At 41.0% G+C, this 25,679-nt stretch overlaps 1 protein-coding gene across 2 annotated transcripts in view; it reads left to right on the forward strand.

The window, feature by feature from the left end:
* Positions 1-25,679, forward strand: part of drosha (drosha ribonuclease III) — a 190,271-nt gene that overhangs the window by 18,762 nt on the left and 145,830 nt on the right. For both annotated transcript variants that reach the window (XR_010966622.1, XM_068001877.1), the window contains exons 7-13: positions 208-288; positions 5,726-5,812; positions 5,923-6,009; positions 14,978-15,049; positions 15,686-15,767; positions 17,638-17,712; positions 22,570-22,739. Coding sequence is in view for 1 of the 2 variants with exons in the window: in XM_068001877.1 (XP_067857978.1) it covers positions 208-288; positions 5,726-5,812; positions 5,923-6,009; positions 14,978-15,049; positions 15,686-15,767; positions 17,638-17,712; positions 22,570-22,739 (654 nt within the window). In the remaining variant the exon portion in view is untranslated. The remainder of the gene's footprint in view (positions 1-207; positions 289-5,725; positions 5,813-5,922; positions 6,010-14,977; positions 15,050-15,685; positions 15,768-17,637; positions 17,713-22,569; positions 22,740-25,679) is intronic.

The raw sequence follows: 25,679 nt of genomic DNA on the forward strand, positions 1-25,679 counted from the left end.
GATGGTTCATTTCGTCCAACTCATTATACTTAATTCCTAAGTTCAGTACATGATAGCATTCTGAATTAAATGAATGCACTTTGTGAATTATCATGTAAATAAAGACTCTGGGCTTTACTATTTTGATAATTGTGCACAATATTCCTTAGTATTTACACAGTTGTTTTCTATTTTATTTCAATTTAATTTTCTTCTCTTCATTCACAGATGAATGATGGCCCGCTGTGTAAATGTAGCGCCAAGGCTAAAAGAACTGGGATCAGACATAGCATTTATCCTGGTGAAGAGGTAAGAAAGTACTTTGTTTTGGTGAGATGTTTTCAATTCTCACCTGGTTTAAGAGAGTTTTGTGTATTCCTAAAGATTTGATCCATGTCTGGGGAGCATTGCTAGAAGACTTGCATGAACATTTATTTTTATCCTTATCCAAGACAAGCTTGTAACTGAATTATAAATTTCCAAAAATAATAAGTTAATGAGGATTACAGTATTTGTGTGAAACTGGATGATCATGCTTATTAAATGAAAAACAAAACAATGTTTCTTTCAAAAAAAATAACAGCTAAGCTGAAGTGAAATGCGGTATTTGCTGTTTCGCTTCTAGTGAAACAGTTTTTATTTTAGTTATTTTTGTTTTTAGACTATTTTATTTCTATTGGTATCCATTTTAAGTGCTAACTAGCACAGACAGTGATAGCACTAACATAGAGATAAATGGCACTCTGAATCTCCTTGACTAGTTGTGGGTTGGTTTAGTTTCATTTGATCTTGACTAAGCTTCCAATCTGATAAATGTTGCTTCTCCCCTCCAACTCATTAAAAACAAAAGTCCTGTGCTTGAACTGTGGAAATTCCATTTTCATTCACCATAATTGCACTGGGTAAGATTTTTTTTTGTGGGTGGGGATTTAATTTTTGGTTTGACACCATATTCATCTCATTCCAAGCTTTTCAGTGAGAACCATATATTTCAATGGGCAGGCTTTAGTGAATCGCTGAAAACATGCAGTTTCCTAGTCAGTAAAATGAATATTTCGGTATCATAATTGTGGGTTGGATCTGCAAGAACTTTCTTCTCCCTATGTAATAGTAATGTGGCTGAAACACTTCAATAAATTCCACTTATTTGAAGCATCCAGCCTGTCTGCACTAACTAGTATGTGATTACTGTGCAGTTTAATAATAAATGCTAGTCTAAGCTGAGTAACTCAGCAGACTGGCCCAGAAACCTCAAGTCCTAAGCTTCTTTTCCATTTAGCAAAGTTTCCAAAAAGATTATAGGAGCAGAGAAGCATCATTGAGATTGATAAGAGTAAAGGAGAGTCACTAAATAATGCAAGCAGGTTGCTGATCATCCAGCTCCCAAAGGTTGGTGCAGGGGAAGGAGAACTTTGGTAGGAATTTTAACGAGATGCTTTCTACTGAGACTTACAAGTTGGCCACTTTTCATTGTCTAGAATGCAAAGAGAATCATGCTGAGTAAGAATGGTCCTGCTTTTCCTTTTTATTCTAGGTATGAAGAGTAATTAGTCTATGAATACTCAAATGTTAAACCTATCAATGTGCCTGTGTTTTGTGGGAGTCCAGCAATTTTCTCCAAACTGTTTCCATAGAGGTGCCTAAGTGCCCTCGTTTCTTGCTGTGTCCATTGCTCCCTCTGCTGCTCCTGCTACCTTTCCGCTGTCAACCGAATGGCCTGTTCTCCATAGCCCTGTATTAACAGGGCCAGCCCAGCCTCCCTCCTTCCCGTTTTTTTTAATTTATTCGTTCATGGGATGTGGGCATCGCTGGCGAGGCCGGCATTTATTGCCCATCCCTAATTGCCCGTGAGAAGGTGGTGGTGAGCCGCCTTCTTGAACCGCTGCAGTCCGTGTGGTGACGGTTCTCCCACAGTGCTGTTAGGGAGGGAGTTCCAGGATTTTGACCCAGCGACGATGAAGGAACGGCGATATATTTCCAAGTCAGGATGGTGTGTGACTTGGAGGGGAACGTGCAGGTGGTGTTGTTCCCATGTGTCTGCTGCTCTTGTCCTTCTAGGTGGTAGAGGTCGCGGGTTTGGGAGGTGCTGTCGAAGAAGCCTTGGCGAGTTGCTGCAGTGCATCCTGTGGATGGTACACACTGCAGCCACAGTGCGCCGGTGGTGAAGGGAGTGAATGTTTAGGGTGGTGGATGGGGTGCCAATCAAGCGGGCTGCTTTATCTTGGATGGTGTCAAGCTTCTTGAGTGTTGTTGGAGCTGCACTCATCCAAGCAAGTGGAGAGTATTCCATCACACTCCTGACTTGTGTATTGTAGATGGTGGAAAGGCTTTGGGGAGTCAGGAGGTGAGTCACTCGCCGCAGAATACCCAGCCTCTGACCTGCTCTTGTAACCACAGTATTTATGTGGCTGGTCCAGTTAAGTTTCTGGTCAATGGTGACCCCCAGGATGTTGATGGTGGGGGATTCAGCGATGGTAATGCCGTTGAATGTCAAGGGGAGGTGGTTAGACTCTCTCTTGTTGGAGATGGTCATTGCCTGGCACTTATCTGGCGCGAATGTTACTTGCCACTTATCAGCCCAAGCCTGGATGTTGTCCAGGTCTTGCTGCATGCGGGCTCAGACTGCTTCATTATTTGAGGGGTTGCGAATGGAACTGAACACTGCACAATCATCAGCGAACATCCCCATTTCTGACCTTTTGATGGAGGGAAGGTCATTGATGAAGCAGCTGAAGATGGTTGAGCCTAGGACACTGCCCTGAAGAACTCCTGCAGCAATGTCCTGGGGCTGAGATGATTGGCCTCCACCAACCACTACCATCTTCCTTTGTGCTCGGTATGACTCCAGCCACTGGAGAGTTTTCCCCCTGATTCCCATTGACTTCAATTTTACTAGGGCTCCTTGGTGCCACACTCGGTCAAATGCTGCCTTGATGTCAAGGGCAGTCACTCTCTCCTCACCTCTGGAATTCAGCTCTTTTGTCCATGTTTGGACCATGGCTGTAATGAGGTCTGGAGCCGAGTGGTCCTGGCGGAACCCAAACTGAGCATCAGTGAGCAGGTTATTGGTGAGTAAGTGCCGCTTGATAGCACTGTCGACGACACCTTCCATCACTTTGCTGATGATTGAGAGTAGACTGATGGGGCGGTAATTGGCCGGATTGGATTTGTCCTGCTTTTTGTGGACAGGACATACCTGGGCAATTTTCCACATTGTCGGGTAGATGCCAGTGTTGTGGCTGTACTGGAACAGCTTGGCTAGAGGCGCAGCTAGTTCTGGAGCACAAGTCTTCAGCACTACAGCTGGGATGTTTTCGGGGCCCATAGCCTTTGCTGTATCCAGTACACTCGGCCGTTTCTTGATATCACGTGGAGTGAATCAAATTGGCTGAAGACTGGCTTCTGTGATGGTGGGGATATCGGGAGGAGGCTATAGACACAGCTAAGCGATTCCACAACCAACGGATCAGATCAAAGCTCTGCAGTCCTGCCACATCCAGTCGTGAATAATGGTGGACAATTAAACAACTAACGGGACTTCTAGCTGAAGATGGTTGCAAACGCTTCAGCCCTGTCTTTTGCACTCATGTGCTGGACTCCGCCATCATTGAGGATGGGGATGTTTGCAGAGCCTCCTCCTCCCGTTAGTTGTTTAATTGTCCACCATCATTCACGACTGGATGTGGCAGGACTGCAGAGCTTTGATCTGATCCATTGGTTGTGGAATCGCTTAGCTCTGTCTATAGCGTGCTGTTTCCGCTGTTTAGCATGCATGTAGTCTTGTGTTGTAGCTTCACCAGGTTGGCACCTCATTTTTAGGTACGCCTGGTGCTGCTCCTGGCATGCTCTTCTACACTCCTCATTGAACCAGGGTTGATCCCCTGGCTTGTTGGTAATGGTAGAGTGAGGAATATGCCGGGCCATGAGGTTACAGATTGTGCTGGAAAACAATTTTGTCAAGTCTCCATTTAGAGTTGCTACAGCACTCTGCTCTCAGCCGTTCGATTACTGGCTCAATAAACTCCAATAATAAGGAACATGATAATGCATCCAATTTTCATATCACTATTTTACCTTCTTTAAATTATGTACACAATGTAATGTTCTACTCAGTTATACACAGTCTATTTAATGACCTCAATGCCTTCTCTATTCCTTTGCTCCAAACCACTTATAGCCTCCCCAATGCACTAATGCACCCCCCCTCCTCCGCACTGTTCACTGCTACTGGAACTTACAACCTACCTTTTTACTCATCATTTTTCCAGGTATCAGCTACCCTCTTCCAAATGCCAACTACCTACCCTCCGCAATACCCCTCAACTTTCCTCCCCACAACACTAATTTCTTCACCACCTTCAACTCAAATTCTAATTATCCCATGGTGCTCAACGCAACTTCTTTTTAATTTTTATATTGATGTACAATGCAATGGGAGATCCACTATCTATACAAATAAGTGTTGTGTCTAGCATATATTCATGATAGATGTGAAGTGTCCATCACACAAATTTCCCAGGAAAAGGCCTGACTCCTAGTTAGTTTGGGCCAATAATGGAAAAACTATTTACTTCTCAGAAACCTCTTTTCGTTCAGTAACCAAATGCACCCCTCCACCATTTCCACATACCCCAACATCTAGTGTGAATTCATCACAGTTCAAAATATCAATATATTTTTAAAAAGAAGAAAGCAGCCATTATTTCATGCTGGTTTCTTTTAATTGGAACTGGAAATTGACAAGCGAATTCCAATCTGAAGAACTCCTTCTCTAACAGCAATTAATCTCTAATTGCTGCCTTCGAGAAACAAGCCAGGTTAAACACAGACGGTCCTTGGTGGCAGAATAATACGTTGGGTGGAACTTTTCAAGGCCTTGCGCCACCAGTGAGGATTCGGACTTGCAGTACGGCTTATAGAAGAACCATGGGCGTTTTATCTGCAACTTTCTGTTCACAGATGTTGAAAGTCATGAGCAATGCACCCACAATTTTCTGATGAGCCTTCTGCTGCCTCAGAAAGTTATGCCCATTGTCCAACACTGTGCTGCAAGCCATGGGAGATTCTAATATTTTATTAAAAGTTCTACCACATAGGAGAAATTTGTTATTTTTTGTTAAAATAATTTATTTTCTTCCCATGCTACACAACATTGCTCGTCAAGATAACTGACACATGACCCGTACTCTAGCATTACAAATGCAACCCTACCACCAGCCACTGCAAATAGGTAAAACAACTCTGCGGTGACCTCCTTTGAGGAGGTGGCAGGCTTCCACGTGGCCCATCTCTACTGTGAGACTGACAGCAGGAATTCTGGGTGTAAAGCAGCATCCTTCTACCTTGCTTTGCCGTGCATTGTCGCTAAAATGCACTGCACAGCCCAGAATTAAAGTTTGAAACTTCTGATTCCTGCAGCCTTTTGGAGAAATTTCATTTCATAGTGCAAACATGCAACCAGAGCAGATCAATATATTTGGCCCTTGATGTCTTTCGGGAGCCATTTGAGTTTGAGAAGTTTGGTACTGCAATGTTGTTCAGTTATGGATATACACTCATTGTCGTCCATAACTGTAAATTATTTTTATCTGTGCTAAACCTGATGAAACTATTTGATGACAAGGGTCCAATAGTGACCATAGTCCATTAGTTGTTGCAAGATGGCTCAAAGATTTTTAGGTGGTGTGCTTTTTTGATAATGTTGGGAAATGAGAACCATAATATGCTTTGAAATGCATTCTTCTAGACAAATGAAGCTTGTCGTCCGATGACCAATAATGCAGGAAAATTGTTCCACTATAGAATTACAGTTTCTCCACCTACTAACTTTTTGGTAAGTACTGTGTTACCAACTATACAAGAACAAAGTCCAAATTCTTTCCAGTTATATCTTATGCTGAATTCATTTTTAATCTCCAAACTAAACAGTACATTTTATTTTAGACTGATAGACCAACTGTGATAGAGTATGATGACCATGAATATATCTTTGAAGGATTTTCCCTGTTTTCACACACTCCTCTTAATAACGTGAGTACTGCAATTGTATACTATCAGCCATTACTTTATATTATGTGCATTTACTTCTAATAGATGTGGCTTAGGTCCTATCAAAAATACTGACTTTGAAGGCACACTGTTGTTTTAACTCTTTTGTCACTTTAAATAATATATATAAGCCCTTACACCTAGGTAAGTCCCGTGTGACTTCTTTTGTTGCATAATCCCATTTCCCTTTTGGTCCACTGTAAGGGATCCGCTTGGAGTGCCTAAGTTTATCATTACTGTTGGTGTGATCTGTCCATGTTTTTCTTTTGGTTTTTCCTGTCCCCGAATATTGGTATTATTTATGCCTTTGTTCAGGTAGTACGAACGTGATGCACTCCAAGTGAATCCCCAACCTGCTTCCAGCAATGTTTGTTGCTTAGCAGCTAAAATGGAACTCCTAGGGTTCAGGGAGAAGCACAATGAATGGTATTATTTAATGAATTGTTTGATACCACAAAACAAATAACTACCTGAGATTCTTCTGAAGATTACAGGGCTCATAGGGAAGCGCAGTTTATAATATTGAATGAACTCTTTTTCATTCCCCAGAAAATAAGCACATTCCTGAGACTCTTCTGATTATAAGTACTACCACTGAATTTCCCATTTGAAGACTCGCTTAGGGCCTGAAGGGTATTATCTACAGCAGTTGGAGCACAAAGTCTTTATGTTTCAAGGTTTTTGTCTATTTGGCCTAGGAATGATTTCAGATTAGTTTGTATTAATATGATGCTATTAAGATAAGTTCAGCTCACAAGGGATTAAATCTGGGACTGCTGATTAGATCCAGATGAAATGGCTAGAAAAATGGTGCTTCCTGTACACCATATCAATCCAGAAAATGGGGGTTCCTTAAAACATTTTAGGAAACAGTTGCACATTGCAGTTGGAATGGTCCCATTCATTTGGACCCAGTGGCAGGGTAGGAGTAGCTGGCAGGGATGCCCACACCTAAAATGGTGGCAGCAGACTTGATTGGTAGCTCAACTGGCCACTCCCTGTCATAGAGGCCAAGGCTTTGGCCTCCTGTCTGGAACACCAGAATTTGGAGTGGAGACAGCCTGGGAGGTTGAGAACTCTCTTTCTAAGTCAGTGAATACTGACTTGTAAAAGTGAAGTGAGGACTATGTTTGCATAATTTGTTATTTTTGATTGTTATGAAGAGCGATAGGGATTAGATCAAATTTCGCTGAAAACTGTGCGTTCATTCATATATTACATCTAAAATAAATCAACTTGTTGATTTACAAATGGCCTCACTAGAATGTGTATCAGCCCCCGCCTGGAAGCAAGGTGAAACCTTTGTGAATGCCTCTGCACGATCTCAGTATCCGATATACACAACGAGGAGTTTCATTGTTATGATTCCCAGATCATCCTATTATTTGGTAAACTGATCATGGGGGCACAGAGTGCGCTAATGGGAGAGCCTGGTGATGCTGAGCTGAAGAGAATATCTGAGAGATCCTCAAATTTGTAACTGTTTTACTGAACTGTTTGTCCACGATACAATCTGCAATTGTTTGTCAGAACTGACTGTCATAAACTGTTATTTTGAGGTCATGTCACTTGCTTTTAAACCCTGTGAGTATAGTCCATTTGAGCTCCAAGTGCACTTCTCTGTTCAGGACTTTTTATTGACACAAATATGTCACAAACTTTGCAGCATTCTGTGGATGTTTATGAAATAACTTAGCAGTGCCCTAGTGAAACACTCATGCTGTTGTTTTGTTATCTCATTTAAATATCTGGCTATCTAATATATTTATACAGAATTTCATAGAATGTACAGCATAGAAACAGGCCATTGGGCCTAATGGGTCCATGTCGGTGTTTATGCTCCACACGAGCCTCCTCCCACCTTACTTCATCTCACCCTATCAGCATATCCTTATATTCCTTTTCCCCTCATGTACTTATCTAGCGTCCCTTTAAGTGCGTCTATGCTATTTGCCTCAACCACTCCATGTGGTAGCGAGTTCCACATTCTCACCACTCTCCGAGTAAATAAGTTTCTCTTCAATTCCTTATTAGATTTATTAGAGATTTTCTTATATTTATGGCCCCTAGTTTTGAACTCCGCCACCAAGTGGAAACATCTGTTCTACGTCTACCCTATCAAACCCCTTCATCATTATAAAGACCTCTATTAGGTTACCTCTCAGTCTTCACTTTTCTAGAAAAAAGAGCCCCAGCCTGTTCCGTCTTTCCTGATAGTTGTACCCTCTCAGTTCTGGTATCATCCTTGTAAATCTTCTTTGCACTTTCTCCAGTGCTTCTATATCTGTGACCTGTGTCACCTCCTGCAACAAGATCTGCAACCCACTGCCACTTCTAGCACAGCTGGTTGCAGCCAAGATCACTGCAACCCTGAACCTCTTTACCTTCTGTTCCTCCCAGGTTGTCGCAGGGGATATCAGTAACATCAGTCAGTCTGCATTGCATATTGCATATCCACATTGCACATTATAGTTTTCCTACACTTATTACACAACATATCCAGTAAGTTTTGAGTATATAAGCCAGTCAGTAGGACTAGCTAAAATTGTCCATGTAAGGATTTACTAACGTTTTGAGGATTATAGTTTTTGCTTTTACTTCAAAGCAAAAAATGTCACAGTGAAAAGGTTGAAAATTTACCTTTTCATTTTGAAAGAAGTGATTTAAAATAATAGATGACTGAGGGCTCCCAGCAAACAAAGTATACAAAAAATGAAATATTATAGATAAAGTAAGCCCAGATTATTATTTCAAAATAATCAGAAAGTAGGACCAGAGGACATTGAAAAGTAAATTTAGATCAGTTATAAAGAAAAAGGTTAATTTTCTCAGTGATAAATATTTAGAATAACCTACTAAGCAAGGTTATGGAGGCAGAAACATTAGGGTTGCTCGAAATACAATTAGATACCATGTTGGCAGAAATAATAAACTGTAGCATGGCTTTTTGTGCCATGGCCCATCAATTAAAGACATTAATGTGGGCAAGTCTGACAACCAGTGATTATCTTGGAGACCACAACAACAGTTTGTATTATATAGTACCTTAAGATTTTAAAAAATCCCAAGGCGTTTCACAGAGGTGTAATCAGACAAAATCAACGCCGAGCCAAATGAGATATTAGGAGGGGTGACTAAAAGCTTGGTTAAAGAGGTGGGTTACATCGAGGGCCTTAAGAAAGGAGCAGATGGAAGGAGTGGATTATGGAGGGAATTTCACAGTGTATGGCTTAGAAAGCTGATGGCACGAATTCTCTGGTGGGGCAGAGGGAGGGGCGGATGCACAGGATGCCAAAGTTGGAGGAACTGAGAGTTCTCGGAGGGTTGTAGGGATAGAGGAGGTTACAGAGATAGGGATTTAAACATGAGGATGAAAATTTTAAATTTGAGGCATTAGAGGACTGGGAGCCAATACAGATCAGTGAGCACAGGAGTGATGGGTGAGCAGGACAGGATACGAGCAGCAGATTTTTGAATGAGCTGAAGTTTATAGAGGGTGGAGGATGGGAGACTGCCCAGGAGAGCGTTGGCATAGTTGAGTTTGGAGCTGACAAAGGCATGGATGAAGGTTTCAGCAGCTGTTGGGCTGAGGCAGGCGATGTTACGAAGATGGATGTAGGTGGCCTTTGTGATGAAAAGGGCTTGGGGTCAAATAGGATGTTGAGGTTGCAAAATTCTGAAGTACTAAATATTGTATTAGCTTATACATTATTGGAATCTACTTAATTTACTTTCAATCATGGCAAAGAAATTCTGAATGATTCAATTATAACACTTTATCTTAATTATTTCAATAACTAAAAATAAATCACACGTCAACTCCAGTGATTGTACCACAGATTTTATTTTAAAGCCAGCCTAACTTCATCCAGAACATTTCTGTGTTATTACTTCTAGGTTATTGATGTTTTATTAATGTTCATGTGCACGAGTTACTGGGGCTGATTTTCCTGGCTTCCGTTGGGTGGGAATGAGGTGGGGACACTTCGAAAATTACTGCCCTGTTCCCACTCCCAATCTGTACTCCAACATTTCTGACCCATCGTTGTCTTTGCAAATCAGGGCCCTACACTACTTGTAGGACCCGGATGCAATTTTGAGCTACTAATGGGTGGAGCTTGTGCTGTACATACCCGCTGATTGGCGCTTGGCGTAGAGTCGACCATCTACTGGCTGCTCAGCAGACGCGGCAATACACCAACAACCCTGATTTTTGCAGGGCGCCGAAGGAGCATGAATGCTTCTGACCCCACAAAAATCTTCCCACCCACTATCTGCAACCCTCCAGCCATGCTTGGCTCTTTACCCCCCTTTAAGTCCAAATTTCCGGCTCAGCTTCATGGAGATGCCACTGGATCTCTCCCCCGCATGTTGGTTCAGCGCTCGCAGCTAGCTAATACTGTGCAACTGAGCCCAGCCATCAAAATAGTTCTGGCGTCTTGCCGAGGGACATCGGGCAGGTGGTGTCATCAAACCACCAATGTCTGTCCAAAATGAAAATCACCCTTGCTGCGTTTTACTTTACTTCCCATCCAGCACGTGCAAACAACAGACAAACGCAAAGTGCAGTTAATTTAGTTTCTGAAAGGTTATTTCAAACTCATATTATTTAAACTTCATATACCCCTCACCTTTTCCCCCTTCCTTATGTACTTTTGTTTTAATAGTATTGTATGAACCAGTGCTGTCTGTCAACATAGACTCTTTGAGACCCTGAAATACATTTCAATTAAAAAGAGGGAAAGTAAATCCTTTAAAAGAAACATACTCTGCTCCAGCTGTGCTGCCATTCACTGTGTTGCCTGCCACCAGGTCAAAGATTACCAGACTCTACTGTTCACTATAATCCCCTCTTGGCCATGTCAGCTGTGGCTCAGTTGGTGGCACTCTTGCCTCTGAGTCAGAAGGTCGTGGGTTCAAGTCCCACTCCAGAGACTTAAGCCCAAAATCTAGGCTGGCACTCCAGTGCAGTACTATGGGAGTGCTGCATCATTGGAGCTGCCGTCTTTCGGATTAGACGTTAAACCGTCTGCCCTGTCAGGTGAACGTAAAAGATAGCACGGCACTATTTCGAAGTTATCCCTGGTGTCCTGGCCAATACTTATCCCTCAACCAACATTACTTAAAACAGATTATCTGGCTGCCGTGTTTCCAACATTACAACAGTGACTACGCTTCAAAAATACTTCTTTTGTTGTAAAGTGTTTTGGGATGGCCTGAGGTCGTGAATAGTGCGATATAAATGCAAGTTTTTCCTTTTCCTCATAACAAAAATTGAATTACTTTTCAAATTTTATGCTTTTAACTTTAATACTTTCCTATTTTTCTTCTCGCACATTTGCTGCATCCCACCTGGACAGTCCTCATACCTTTAGGTTGGGATAGGTCCCCACAGGTTCAGAACCACTGTAGTAAAGGGGTGAGCTGCGATGGGTCCAATGGCCTTTTCTCATCCCATACTTTTCTAATGTTAAATACTAGAGGTATCCTGCTCTACGTTGTTAATAGATTAGCTAAAAAGCAAACACCTACAGAGCTCCATTGTCAATTTACATTAATGACATTTTAAAAGTAAACACTATTTCTTCACCTGCCTTTTTGCAAATGTGCTGAACAGTTGTAAAGTTGAAACTAAATCGGCCCATCGAGCCCGTGCCGATTCTTTGTAAGAGCAATCCAGTTAGTCCCATTTCCCCGCTCTTTCCCCTGCAAATTTTTCCTTTCAATTATTTATCCAATTCCTTTTTGAAAGCTACGATTGAATCTGCTTCCACCACCCTTTCAGGCTGCGCATTCCAGATCATAACTACTCGCTGCACAAAAAAGTTTTTCCTCGTGTCGCCTTTGATTCTTTTGCCAGTCACCTTAAATCTGTGTCCTCTGGTTTTTGACTCTTCCGCCAATGGGAACAGTTTATCTTTATCTACTCTATCTAGACCCCTCATGACTTTGAACACTTCCATCAAATCTCCTCTCAACCTTCCCTGCTCTAAGGAAAACAACCCCGGCTTCTCCAGCCTATCCATGTAACTGAAGTCCCTCATCCCTGGGACCATTCTAGTAAATCTCCTGTGCATCCTCTCTAAGGCCTTCACATCCTTCCTAAAGTGCGGTGCCCAGAATTGGACACAATACTCCAGATGTGACCGAAGCAGCGTTTTATAAAGGTTCAACATAACTTCCTTGCTTTTGTACTCTATGCCTCTATTTATAAAGCCCAGGATCCCATATGCTTTTTTAACCCCTTTCTCAACCTGCCCTGCCACCTTCAAAGATTTGTGCACATATACCCCTAGGTCTCTATGTTCCTGCACTCTCTTTAGAATTGTACCATTTAGTTTATATTGCCTGTTCTCATTCTTCCTGCCAAAATGTATCACTTTGCATTTCTCTGCGTTAAATTTCATCTGCCATATGTCTGCCCATTCCACCAGCTTGTCTATGTCCTCTTGAAGTCTATCACTATCCTCCTCACTGTTTACTTCACTTCCAAGTTTTGCCTCATCTGCAAATTTTGAAATTGTGCGCTGTACACCCAAGTCCAAGTCATCGATATATATCAATAAAAGCAGCGGTCCTAGTACTGACCCCTGGGGAACACCACTGTATACCTTCCTCAAGTCCGAAAAATAAACGTTCACCACTATTCACTCTTTCCTGTCACTAAGCTAATTTCGCATCCACGCTGCCGCTGCCACTGCCCCTTTTATTCCACAGGCTTCAAGTTTGCTGACATGCCTATTATGTGGCACTTTATCAAACGCCTTTTGAAAATCCATATACACATCATCAACCCTCTCTGTTACCTCATCAAAAAACTCAATCAAGTTAGTTGAACATGATTTGGCTTTAACAAATCCGTGCTGGCTTTCTTTAATTAATCCACACTTGTCCAAGTGACTGTTAATTTTGTCCCGGATTATCGTTCTAAAAGTTTCCCCACCACCGAGGTTAAACTGACTAACCTGTAGTTGCCGAGTTTATCCTTCCACCCTTTTTTGAACAAGATGCCATTTGCAATTCTCCAGTCCTCTGGCACCACCCCCATATCTAAGGAGGATTGGAAGATTATGGCCAGCACCTCTGCAATTTCCACCTTTACTTCCCTCAGCAACCTAGGATGCATCCCATCTAGACCAGGTGACTTATCTACTTTAAGTACAGCCAGCCTTTCTAGTGCCTCCTTTTTTCAATTTTTAGTCCCTTCAGTATCTAAATTACCTTTGACATAAATGTCCTTTTTGGTCCCTAATTGGCCTCACCCCTCCTCTTACTATCCGATTACCATTTATATGCCTATAGAAGACTTTTGGATTCCCTTTTATGTTAGCTGCCAGTCTATTTTCATACTCTCTTGCCCCTCTTATTTCCTTTTTCACTTTTCCTCTGTACTTTCTATATTCAGCCTTGTTCTCATTTGTATTGTCAACCTGACATCTGTCATGTGCCCCCTTTTTCTGCTTCATCTTACTCTCTATCTCTCATCATCCAGGCAGCTCTACCTTTCCCCCTCCTGGGAATGTACCTGGACTGTACCCAAACCATCTCCTCTTTAAAAGCTGCCCATTGTTCGATTACAGTTTTGCCTGCCAATCTTTGATTCCAATTTACCTGGGCCAGATCTGTTCTCAACCCACTGAAATTGGCCCTCCTCCAATTAAGTATTTTTACTCTAGATTGCTCCTTGTCCTTTTCCGTAACTAATTTAAACCTTATGATACTATGATCACTGTTCCCTAAATGTTCCCCCACTGACTCTTGTTCCACTTGACCCACTTCATTCTCCAGAACCAGATCCAGCAATGTCTCCTTCCTCATTGGGCAGGAAACATACTGATCAAGAAAGATCTCCTGAACACACTTCAGAAATTCCTCCCCCTCTTTGCCCTTTACACTATTACTATCCCAGTCTATATTAGGATAGTTGAAGTCCCCCATTATCACTACTCTATGGTTCTTGCACCTCTCTGTAATCTCCCTGCTAATTTGCTCCTCTATATCCTTCTCACTAGTTGGTGGCCTATAGAATACACCCAGTAGTGTAATGGTGCCTCTATTGTTTCTTAACTCTAACCAAATAGATTCTGTCCTTGATCCCAGGACATCCTCTCTCCCCAGCACTGCATATTGTCCTTAATCAGTACTGCAACCACACTCCACCCACCACCCCCCAGTCCTTTTTTTTTCCTTCCCTATCTGTCCTGAACACCTTGTATCCTGGAATATATAATATGCAATCCTGCCCTTTTTTGAGCCAGGTCTCCGTTATTGACACTACATCATATTCCCATATGGCTATTTGCGCCTGCAGATCACAAACCTTATTTACCATGCTATATGCGTTTACACACATGACTGTAAACCTATCTTAGACCTACACGTATTCTCTCTCAGTCTGATTGCACCTACACCGTACTATTTCTTACTCTGATGCTATCTGTCTCTCCCAATCCTTTGCACACCTTGTTTCTCCTTTCTATTGCTACATCCTGGTGCCCATTCCCCTGCCAAATTAGTTTAAGCCCTCCCCCACAACAAAAGATGTAACAGAAAGGGTTTCAAAGCTGTAGCTGACATTAAAGATGAGAGTACAGCATTATGTGATGAGTCCTGTTACACCTCTATTGTATTTGTAGTAATGTCGTACATACTACTTTATATGCTGTTATAATTGCACACCACTGTTAATTGCCCTGAAGTAATATGGTATTCAAAAGATACATTTTTTATGGTTTAATCCAGTACTGCATCACACACACTTTTAACAATAGTAATTTCTTGCTTTTTAACCAAAATACATCATAACAAATCTTTAAACTTGCAACAAAAAAAAGGTTGTATATCAGTATCAATTATGTCGTTTCACTTACAAATTAAAAATGGCATCACATTACTAAATACCCATTACTATATATGAATAATAGCACAAAAAGTGTCTTTATTTTTACAGATTCCTTTGTGCAAGGTCATACGCTTCAACATTGACTACACTATCCATTTCATAGAGGAAATGATGCCAGAGGTAAGTACTGATTTTTTTTTAGAATAATTAACAATTAAGAATAGATTATCACATGTTTTTAAGAGTCAAACATTTGTAGTGTTGTGCAAGGTCAAGTTGCTAGATTTAAAAACATTAACCAAACCTATAGGTGTAACAATGTCCTCAGCAGTGATCTCATCCTCCTTCCTGTCCCACAATAAAATATATAGGAACTGAGCTTATATTTTCTAAGTCTTACAGAAGCAATGTCTTTAGCCTTTTAACATTTGGGAGTTTTATATAGTTTCTTTGATGAAACAAACTGAAAACTTTGCATTTAATGTAAAGAATCGCATATATACATAGTATTTGCAGCACAGAAACAGGCCATGCGGCCCAACTGGTCTATGGCAGTGTTCATGTTCCGCACAAGCTTCCTCCCACCTTACTTCATCACACCCCATCAACTTTTCCTTCTATTCCTTTCTCCCTCATGTACTTATCTAGCTTCCCCTTAAATGCATCTTTGCTGGTCGCCTCAACTGTTATAGAATTATTTAAGGATTACCAAAGAAAAATAAAAAAGTGGACCACTTGCTTTGTAAAAGCTTTTTAAAGTTTTTATTTGTTATCAGCCTTTCACAGACTTGAGATTTTATTTTGTTTTGATTTCAGAATTTCTGCGTGAGAGGATTGGAAATGTTCTCCTCATTCTTATTCAATGATGTTTTGGAGCTATACGACTGGAATATTCTTGGTAATGTGAAACACAAATGTAAATTTTAAAGTAAAATAGATGGGGTGTTACTTTTTGATTATTAAATCCTATTTACATTCATTAGTGACAAAACAATATGCTGTTGAACATTTTTTATTGGAGATTTGTATTCAAAGCCATTCTCATTCGATCAATTAATTAATAAGCACCTTTCCCTGCTTTTCACCCTCCCAAAGAAACACTGTTTAAAAAGAACAAAAGTGTGTTTTTGTCTTCCTGAGAGTAGGTCTTTCCTATTTTCCTGGTGAAAAATTTGGGAGAGATCTGTTTGGGAGCCATATCTAGCAGGGTCATCTTCAGCTTATGCAACTTTATACTGGGTGGAAATTTAGTATTTTCCATTTGTTTTACCTGCACAGTATAATTAAGATATGAAACATTTTGCTGAGGTCAAATTTTCATATACTAAGCATTTAAAACGTATTGTTTAGGTAGGGGTACTCTAATGGGATGACTTATTTGAGCTCAGTGTCACATGCTGTTACCTTTGCCTGTGGGTGGGGTCTAAGCTTTCTGAAGATTGTTTGTGAAAAAGGAAGGGATCTCTGCTCTTCCAAGGATTGTGAATGTGTTGGGGACAACTCTTACAAATGGCATTTGTCATTCCATCATTCTGAGCTGGATTTGGATCCAGGTACCAAAGGCAGAAATGACAGTGTACTAACATAGTGCTCCAACCAGCCTCTCAATGCCAAATGTTTCTAAATATTGCATCTACACATACTTTTAAACGGATCTTTCAAATGTTGCTCTAAACTCCTGGCCAATTAATGATAATTAAACTGGTGCAGTCATTGCATAGATTGGCAATAGAAGTTTTAGGGAGGAAATGTACAGCTACAATTAGTGAAATTGATCAGTAGAAACAACAGTTTTAATATTTTTGTGCTGAACTTATTGAACACAGTACTGAAGTCGCGGAAGCATGGGGCATTGCTTTTTTTTAGATTGGACTTCAAACCAAGCAGCCAGCACTGCCTGGCAAAGAGCAAAGAATGATTCAGACATGATGCACACCCAGGAGCAATTTCATTTAACGCAGTGACTTTGCAATGTGTGAATTGTGGTGACATTTGGATTATTGGGGCCATTTATGCTTCTGTTCCAATTTCAAAGACCAAATTCACAGTTATCAGACACTTTGAGTAACATTTCAAAGATCCAGTTACAAATATGTGTGTACAATATTCAAAAATAAGTGAAGTCTTGTAGGGCTTGAATACAGTAGGGATTATCATTAATAAACTTTATAAGCAGCAGGCTAACGTGTTTATCAACAACTTTGCAAGGAATGTAAACCACCGGCATCATGATTGATAAAACCATTACAAAGCTTTTCAATAAAATCACAGATCAATGAGCAATTATTTTTAAATGCGATACAAAGCTGAGTCACTTGTACTGAAGGCATAGTACAACTGCTTGATTAAAGTCAGTGGATCTCTGTTAAAACACTCATTTGATATGAGTTTGGTTGACTCCTAAGTAGTAAATTGAAACAACAGTGAACTTTACTGTTTTGCATTCATAGTTAGTAAACTTCTGCACTAGTGCCAGGCTACATAATGGCAGGAGGGTGTAATTACAGCGTGACAAGTTTACATTGGCAGATTCCATTACAAATGAGGACATCAGAATTTATAATGGAAATAAAAAAATAAGGACAGATTGTATGACCTTAAAATTGGGACTGAATTACGTCTGTGTTCCCTGATCCAATTATTCCTGGCCTTCTAACCCCACCTCATTTAAAAACTATACTTTGTCTTGATTCCCTGTACACAGTACCATGGGAGATTGATGTGTGTGTGTGTGTGTGTATATGTAAATATATCTTGATGTTTCCTAGGTCCTGTACTTGAGAATGGTGCTGCATCCAGCCCAAGATTTCATTTCCTGCCCCGCTTTGTTAGATCTATACCTGGTGAGTAATAATGAATACAGTACTGTGAATAGCTCATTGCCAGTTGCTGTCATATTATTCAGGACTTGTTTTTACAAGAAGTATATAGTGTGTGTTACTTGATGTCATACAAAATGGTAATGTTGATATTTCATCCCTAAAAAAGAGCAAAATAGGCTAAGCTATGGTTATATGCTACTTTCAATAGAGCACCATGTGCCTCACATTTATTCAATTATCACCAGTATACCTCAGTAAGATGTCACTAGCACTGTGGGGAAACCGCCCTACTGTGTACGTGTGTTGGACTAGGTGTTCTGGTAAACATTAGCTAAGACACTGATGTTAGTATCTGTTTTACAGTTTAGGCTGAGAGGTCTTTATTATCCAAAAGACAGGCAGACAGATATCTGATCCAAAGGATAAAGGTTCCTGGCACTATGGTGGGCTTAATATTAGATAATAAGAGGTTAGGTTCACCACTTGAAGTTTCAATCCACAGTCTTAAGATCCAGAGCTGAGACCACGGGCAGCTTTCAGTAAGGAAAATTTCTCACTTGCAATCAAGTACCTAGACACTAAAGGAGAGATTGACGAAGAGGTTAGGAAAGAAGTCAAAAAAACAATTAGGAAACCAAAGAGGAACTACGAGATTAAATTATCAAGGAATATATAAAGAAATAGCAAAGTATTCTACAGACACATAAATAACAAAAGAAAAATCAGAGTGGGGACAGGGCCACTAAGAGATGCACAAGATAAACTCACAGGTAACGACAGCGAAATGGCAGAAATATTGAATAGTTATTATGCTTCCGTATTTACCAGGGAGACTAACAAGGTGGACAGGATATTAGAAGAAGAGATCGTAAAAGGTATTAAAACATTTAAGATAGAAAGGGGGGCGATAATTGATAAACTTAGGGAGGATAAGACTCCTGGTCCAGATGGATTGGATCCACGAATATTAAAAGAAGTTAGGGAGGAGATAGCAGAGGCACTATTACATATATATATACACTAGAAAAGGGAATAGTGCCAGAGGGCAGCTAATGTCATTCCTATAGTTACAAAGGGAGATAGATCAAGCGTGGGAAACTGAAGACCAATTAGCTTAACGTCGGTTGTAGGAAAGACAATGGAATCTTTACTCAAAGATGTAATAGAAAGACATCTAGAGAATGAAAATATAATAAAGAATAGTCAGCACTGATTTCAGAAGGGAAAGTCATGCTTGACCAACCTTAATGAATTTTTTGAAGAAGTAACAGAAAGGGTAGACAAGGGTAATGTAGTAGATGTAATATATTTGGATTTTCAAATGGCCTTCGATAAGGTACCGCATTGTAGACTCAAGACCAAGGTCAGAGCATGTGGAGTCAGGACAGGTAGCAGAATGGATAGCAAGTTGGCTACAAAATAGGAAACAGAGAGTAGTGGATAAGGCTAGCTACCCAAACTGGCAAAAGGTGGGAAGTGGTGTTCCACAGGGATCGGTGTTGGGAACACTGTTGTTCATAATTTACATTAACACTTTGGATTTGGGAATCAGAAGTACAATTTCAAAATTTGCAGACGACACCAAATTGGGGGGTATAGTTAATACAAAAAAAGAATGCGTCAAAATGCTAGAGGGCATTAATAAACTTGCAGAATGGATGTGTAATTGGCAACTGAATTTCAATATAGATAAGTGTGAGGTGGTGCATTTGGGTAGGAAGAATAAAGAGGCCGCATACTGCTTGGATAATAGTCTCTAAACGGGATAGAGGAGAAAAAGGATTGAGGGGTACAGATGCACAAGTCGCTAAAACTAGCAACGCAGATTAATAAGGCCATAAAAAAAGGCAAATCAAGCACTAGGGTTCATTTCTAGGGGGATGGAAGTGAAAAGCAAAGAAGTTATGTTAAACTTATATAGAACCTTGGTTAGACCACACTTGGAGTATTGTGCACAGTTCTGGTCTCCATACTATAGAAAAGATACAGAGGCATTGAAGAGGGTGCAAAAAAGATTCACAAGGATGATACCAGAGCTGAGACGATTTAATTATCAGGAAAGACTGAACAAGCTAGGGCTCTTTTCTCTAGAAAAGAGAAGGCTGAGGGGTGACCTAATAGAGGTCTTTAAGGTAATGATAGGGTTTGATAGGATAGACGTAGAGAAGATGTTTCCACTTGCGGGGGAGACCAGAACTAGGGGTCATTAATATAAAATAGTCACTAATAAATCCAATAGGAAATTCAGGAGAAATGTCTTTACCCAGAGAGTGGTAAGAATGTGGAACGCGCTACCACAAGGAGTAGTGAGGCAAAAAGCATAGATGCATTTGAGTGGAAGCTAGATAAGCACATCAGGGAGAAAAGAATAGAAGGGTATGCTGATGGGATTAGATGAAGTAGTGAGAGTGGAGCGTAAAAGCCGGCATAGACCAGTTGGTTCAAATGGCCTGTTTCTGTGCTGCAGTTTCGACGTAACTCAGTATCATAAGACCATAAGAGATAGGAGCAGGAGTAGGCCAATCGGCCCCTCGAGCCTGCTCTGCCATTTAATGAGATCATGGTTGATCTATGTTTACATAATGAGTATAAAGGTAGTGTTTTTCTTCCCCCACTTTCCAGCAATGAGATTCTCAAGAATATTGTTCATTACATAATATAAGATAAATCAATGAATTTATAAATTGCAATGAACGCTTCTCGGGGAGTCCAAAACTAGGGAACCATAATTACAAGATAGTCACCAATGAATCTAATAGGGAATTCAGGAGTGGTTAGAATGTGGAACTCGAATATGGAGTAGTTGAGGCGAATGGCATAGCTGCATTCAAGGGAAAGCTAGATAGGTACATGACGGAGAAAGGAGTAAAAGATTACGCTGATAGGGTTAGATGAAGAGGGGTGGGAGGGGGCTCTTGTGGAGCATAAATACCAGCATGGACCAGTTGGGCCAAATGGCCTGTTTCTGTGCTGTATATTCTATGTAACATAATCCCTTGTAATATCACAGATCCTGTTAATAGAACTCAGTCCTATGCCTTAAATTGGAATAGCCCTTTACACCTGGCAATGCTACTTCCAAATTCATCTAGTACCAACAAGCCTCCATGATAAATAAATAGATCGGTAATGATAAATATTAAAAATAGACTTGTAATTTATTATATATTAAAAATAAATAAATACCTCTGCCTGAACCACAAAGCAGTAAATTAATTGATTAACTCATATGGGGCATGATTTTGACCCCGAGCCGGGAAGGGGGCGGGGGGTGTCGAATTGCAGACGGGAAACCCATTAGTATGGGTTTCCCGGACATCCTTACAATTTTGACGTAAGGACGTGTTTTATTTTTTTTTGTCTGTTTGCCATCCGACTGACCGGCCTGATTGACAGGCTTGTCTCAGTCGGACGGGAGAGCAGCCAGGGAGAGGATGTGAAAAGGTAAGTCTTTAGGTAAGTTTTTGATTGGGTGGGCATGGGGCACTGATGAGCATGGGAGACACTGTGGTGGGAGGGGTGGGGGGGGGGGGGGGAGAGTCAGTCACGGGGGGTGGGGGGTGGTGACTGGATCAGGGGCCATCCTGGGGGTTCGCGATCGGGGGGGTGGGGGTAGGGGGGGCGGAGATCGGGGGGGCGGGCAGCGCGCCGCGATTGTTTGGGGGGTGTTCACGATCGTTGGGGGCTCACTGCAGGTAGGCTTGTTGGGCCTGGGGAAAGCACTCCTGCCCTTCCGGGCCCACAAGCTGTGCCAGAAAGGCACTTACCTGCAGTTTTGGGCCGTCTCGCCCCCTTTTGTGTGGCGTGAAGGAGAAGGCCCGGGAATCCCGGCCCCCAGGGGTTGAAATTGCTAAAGTTGAAAAAGTGGAGGCCCGTAACCTCCTTGAAAGGTTTTAGTGACCAACCCGCCTCCTGAAAGCAGGTTGGTCGCCCGCCCTGGAGGAAACTGGAAATGGGCGGGTTGGGGGCAGGTCTGAAATTGTTGTGATTTTCAATGCCCCCGCCCCCAACCAACCGGTTTTTCACTGTTAAAATTCTGCCCATGTTTATGAACAATACCCTTCAGTTGGATTACTGCTATACGATTAATTAACGATTATGCATTACCATCTATGTGATTTTTATTTATTTATCGGGGCTTGCTGTGGCATTGCTTAATCAACTCATTCCCTTTTGTGTTTGGATTGTGGCAGTGGTCACACTTGAGTCTCTGACACGTGTTGGTATTTTTGCCTGTTCTCTCCTGCTAGTTTTCCGTTCGTTATGTGTGAAAGGGAAGACTTGACAGTTTGTTCATAGCCATCCAGAATCTGAAACAGTTGAACATTTGACTTCCAATTGTCATAGCCCAAAGTTAAATTCCAGGGCTGTTTATTGTACAGAGTCATTTGACCCGGTTTGGGTGGATCACCTAGTGATTGGATGGAATGAAACTTTCCATTTTGGGAAGATGAACTGTTGTTATGCAACTTTCCCCAATTTGAATAGTCCGAGCAGAGGTGAGTGTGGTCAAGGAGAAGCTTGCAACCCAAGTTGTCCTGCTCTTCCAGCAGCATACATAGTTGTGACAGTGTGCAAGAGAAGGGGAGAGGAATTTGTCCACTTCACCTTACTATGTGGAAATTTGGGTGCTGAAAGCATAACCACTAAGTAGCATTTGCATCTGGAACAATAAGGAGACCACTCCCTCTAACTTGAGAAATATGATTTGGAAGGTAGTAACTGGAAAAAGCCAATCACTGACCAAATATCCTTTACAATTTAATGCTATACAGGACTGTCTGCAAAATGGTCGCAGGGTTAATTATAGTACCACAGTGACTCCAACCATGGTTCCTTTTCCTCCTCACATTTTCTGTCTTATTTCCTTGTCATCAGATAGTGGAAAAGAGGTACTATCAATGCACCAGGTGTTGCTTTACCTGCTGCGCAGCAGTAAACCTCTGGTTCCTGAGGAGGAGATTGCTAACATGCTGCAGTGGGAGGAGTTAGACTGGCAGAAGTATGCCGAAGAGTGTAAAGGCATGATCGTTACCTACCCTGGCATGGTATGTGCTAAAACAGACATGGACTTTTTGCCAAATATAATGTATTCTTGGGCGGGAAGCTGTAAAACTGTAGTAAAGTGACTGGTAATGAGTAGACCTATGACTTCAACAATATCGGTGTTTGTACATTTTAATCAATTTAAAAATAAGAGTTGATTGCTTTGTGAAACAAGTTGTTAGTTCAGTTGTCATCTTTGTTAAAAGACTGTACTTTAATTTCCGCTATGTTTCTGTAATATTGAGCACAAGATAATGAAGTGAATGTTTATGATCAGTCGTTTGAAATGTTTTTCAATGTTCACTGTGCTTTAGAAATTGATTACTCCCTTCAGGTGTAAAGGTGGCATTCACAAAAGGTACGCAGAGACTGAACTACTTCTTAGTGATTTATTATGAAGGAATTTTTAAAGTTCTATTATCATCCTTCATCATAATTATCTGCAAATTATGTGTCGTAATATAAATTCGAAAACCATTAACTGGTATGTCTCTATGTAGTCTGAATATAGATTGAAGACAGCTAGTGAATAAATACAAACAGTACAAAAAAAATCAAAAAAGTGTAACTTGAGAAACTGTATTTGACTGCAGATATTAAATACCATTCAGTGCCTACCATTGGTTATTTATTATGGTAATGCCTAATGTTCCAGAATGTTTTATTCAGTTCAAATCCTTTCATGATACAAAAATTGGCCCTGTGACTGATAGTGAGGAAGGAAGCAGTAGACTGCAGGAAGATATCAATGGACTGGTCAGATGGGCAGAAAAGTGGCAAATAGAATTCAATCTGGAGAAGTGTGAGGTAATGCGTTTGGGGAGGGCAAACAAGGCAAGGGAATACACAATAAATGGTAGGATATTGAGAGGTGTAGAGGAACAGAGGGACCTTGGAGTACATATCCTCAGATCCCTGAAGGTAGCGGGACAGGTAGATAAGGTGGTTAAGAAGGCATACGGAATACTTTCCTTTATTAGCCGAGGCATAGAATATAAAAGCAGGGAGGTTATGCTAGAACTGTATAAAATACTAGTTAGGCCACAGCTTGAGAACTGCATACAGTTCTGGTCACCACATTACAGGATAGATGTGATTGCACTAGAGAGGGTACAGAGGAGATTTACGAGGATGTTGCCAGAACTAGGGAATTTTAGCTATGAGGAGAGATTGGATAGGCTGGGGTTGGTTTCTTTGGAACAGAGAAGGCTGAGGGGAGATTTAACTGAAGTGTATAAAATTATGAGGGGCCAAGATAGAGTTGATAGGAAGGATCTATTTCCTTAGCAGAGAGGTCAATAACCAGGCGGCATAGATTTAAAGTAATTGGTAGAAGGATTAGAGGGGAGTTGAGGAGAATTTTTTTCACCCAGAGGATAGTGGGGGTTTGGAACTCACTGCCTGAAAGGGTGGTCGAGGCAAAAACCCTCATCACATTTAAAAAGTACTTGGATATGCACTTGAAGTGCTGTAACCCACAAAGCTACAGACCAAGAGCTGGAATGTGGGATTAGATTGGATAGCTCTTTTTTGGCCGGCACAGACACGATGGGCCGAATGGCGGCCTCCTGTGCCATAAATTTCTATGATTCTGTGGTCACGCCCCTCCCTTTCTCTGTAACCTCCTCCCACCTCCTGAGCTCTCAGTTCTTCTGACTGGCCTCTTGTGTATCACCCACTCCCTGCATCCCACCATTGGTGGCTGTGCCTTCAATTGCTCAAGCCTCATGCTCTAGAATTCCCTCCCTAAACCTATGCCTCTTCTCCATTTAAGACACTCCTTAAAACCTTCTTCTTTGACCAAGCTTTTGCTGGCCCCTCCTAATACCTCCTTCCGTGGCTGGGCACCCATTTTTGTTTATGTCTCTGTGAAACGCTTTTGGATATTTTTCTAAGTTAAATGCACTATATGAACCCAAGTTGTTGACTGAGGGACAGAGAGCTAATTGAAACTAAGGTGACCAAAATGCTGATCAAAGTGCAAAGGAGGACTCTGGAACAGAGAGCGCATTAAAATAGAAAGCTGGAATTTGGGAGAAGTTATAATGCTGGAACATTTGACAAACCCAAAATATGGAATGAAAAGCTAATTAAATTGCAAAGCTAGAATGCAAGTTGGAGACCTGATGGAATCTCCATTTGGAGAATCCAAAGATGGAATATGGAACAGAGAGACAATTAAAGCGCACAGCTGGAACACATAACATTTTTGATTGAATAATGAGTAATTTAAAATGTTCCAATAAATTATCTAGTCTTTATAACTAAAAGGAATGACAAGGCTAATAGTGATAATGTGGCCATTTTGAAAATTTAATTTTGGCTTTCAAAACAGTATCTGGTGGCATGATGCAAACAATTATGGTATTGGAACAAACAGCAATGGGATAGAGTGGTGAGATACATGCTGTTGCCTGTGGGTGCTGTCAAATGACATTACAGCTAGGATTTTTAATGACAACTTGCAAGAATCTCTTAGCAAGGTGTTGTTTTGCTCTTGACATGCAGTCAGGTAATCCGAATTGGCATGTGTGATACAAGATGTCCCTTGTGTGCTCATTTCGTTGTGGCAGCAGTTTTGATGCAACTAATCTACACTTCAGATAAAATGCTCCAGTTGTTGTAAAGAATCTGTGCACGTACACTGCTGCCAAAGCATACTGCTTCTAGTTTCTGCTTCAATTACAATCTTTTCAGACTAGGCCACTGTAGAAAAGAAAAGTACTATAAATTTGCTCATGGGATTTAACAGTCGTGTTTCTAAATTGAAAGTAAAAGCAAGTATTAGAAAAGGAACAATTTTATTTTGGTTTATATGAAATCTGTCTAAAGTCTGAAATCTACTGGGGGGAAAAAGTTGCACATCTTTTAAGGAGCAAATCAATTGGGTAACTATAGTTTTTTTTTAAAAATCAAAACTATCAGTATTAATAATGAAATTC

This window comes from Heptranchias perlo, chromosome 2, assembly GCF_035084215.1.
Source record: "Heptranchias perlo isolate sHepPer1 chromosome 2, sHepPer1.hap1, whole genome shotgun sequence".
Taxonomy (NCBI): domain Eukaryota; kingdom Metazoa; phylum Chordata; class Chondrichthyes; order Hexanchiformes; family Hexanchidae; genus Heptranchias; species Heptranchias perlo.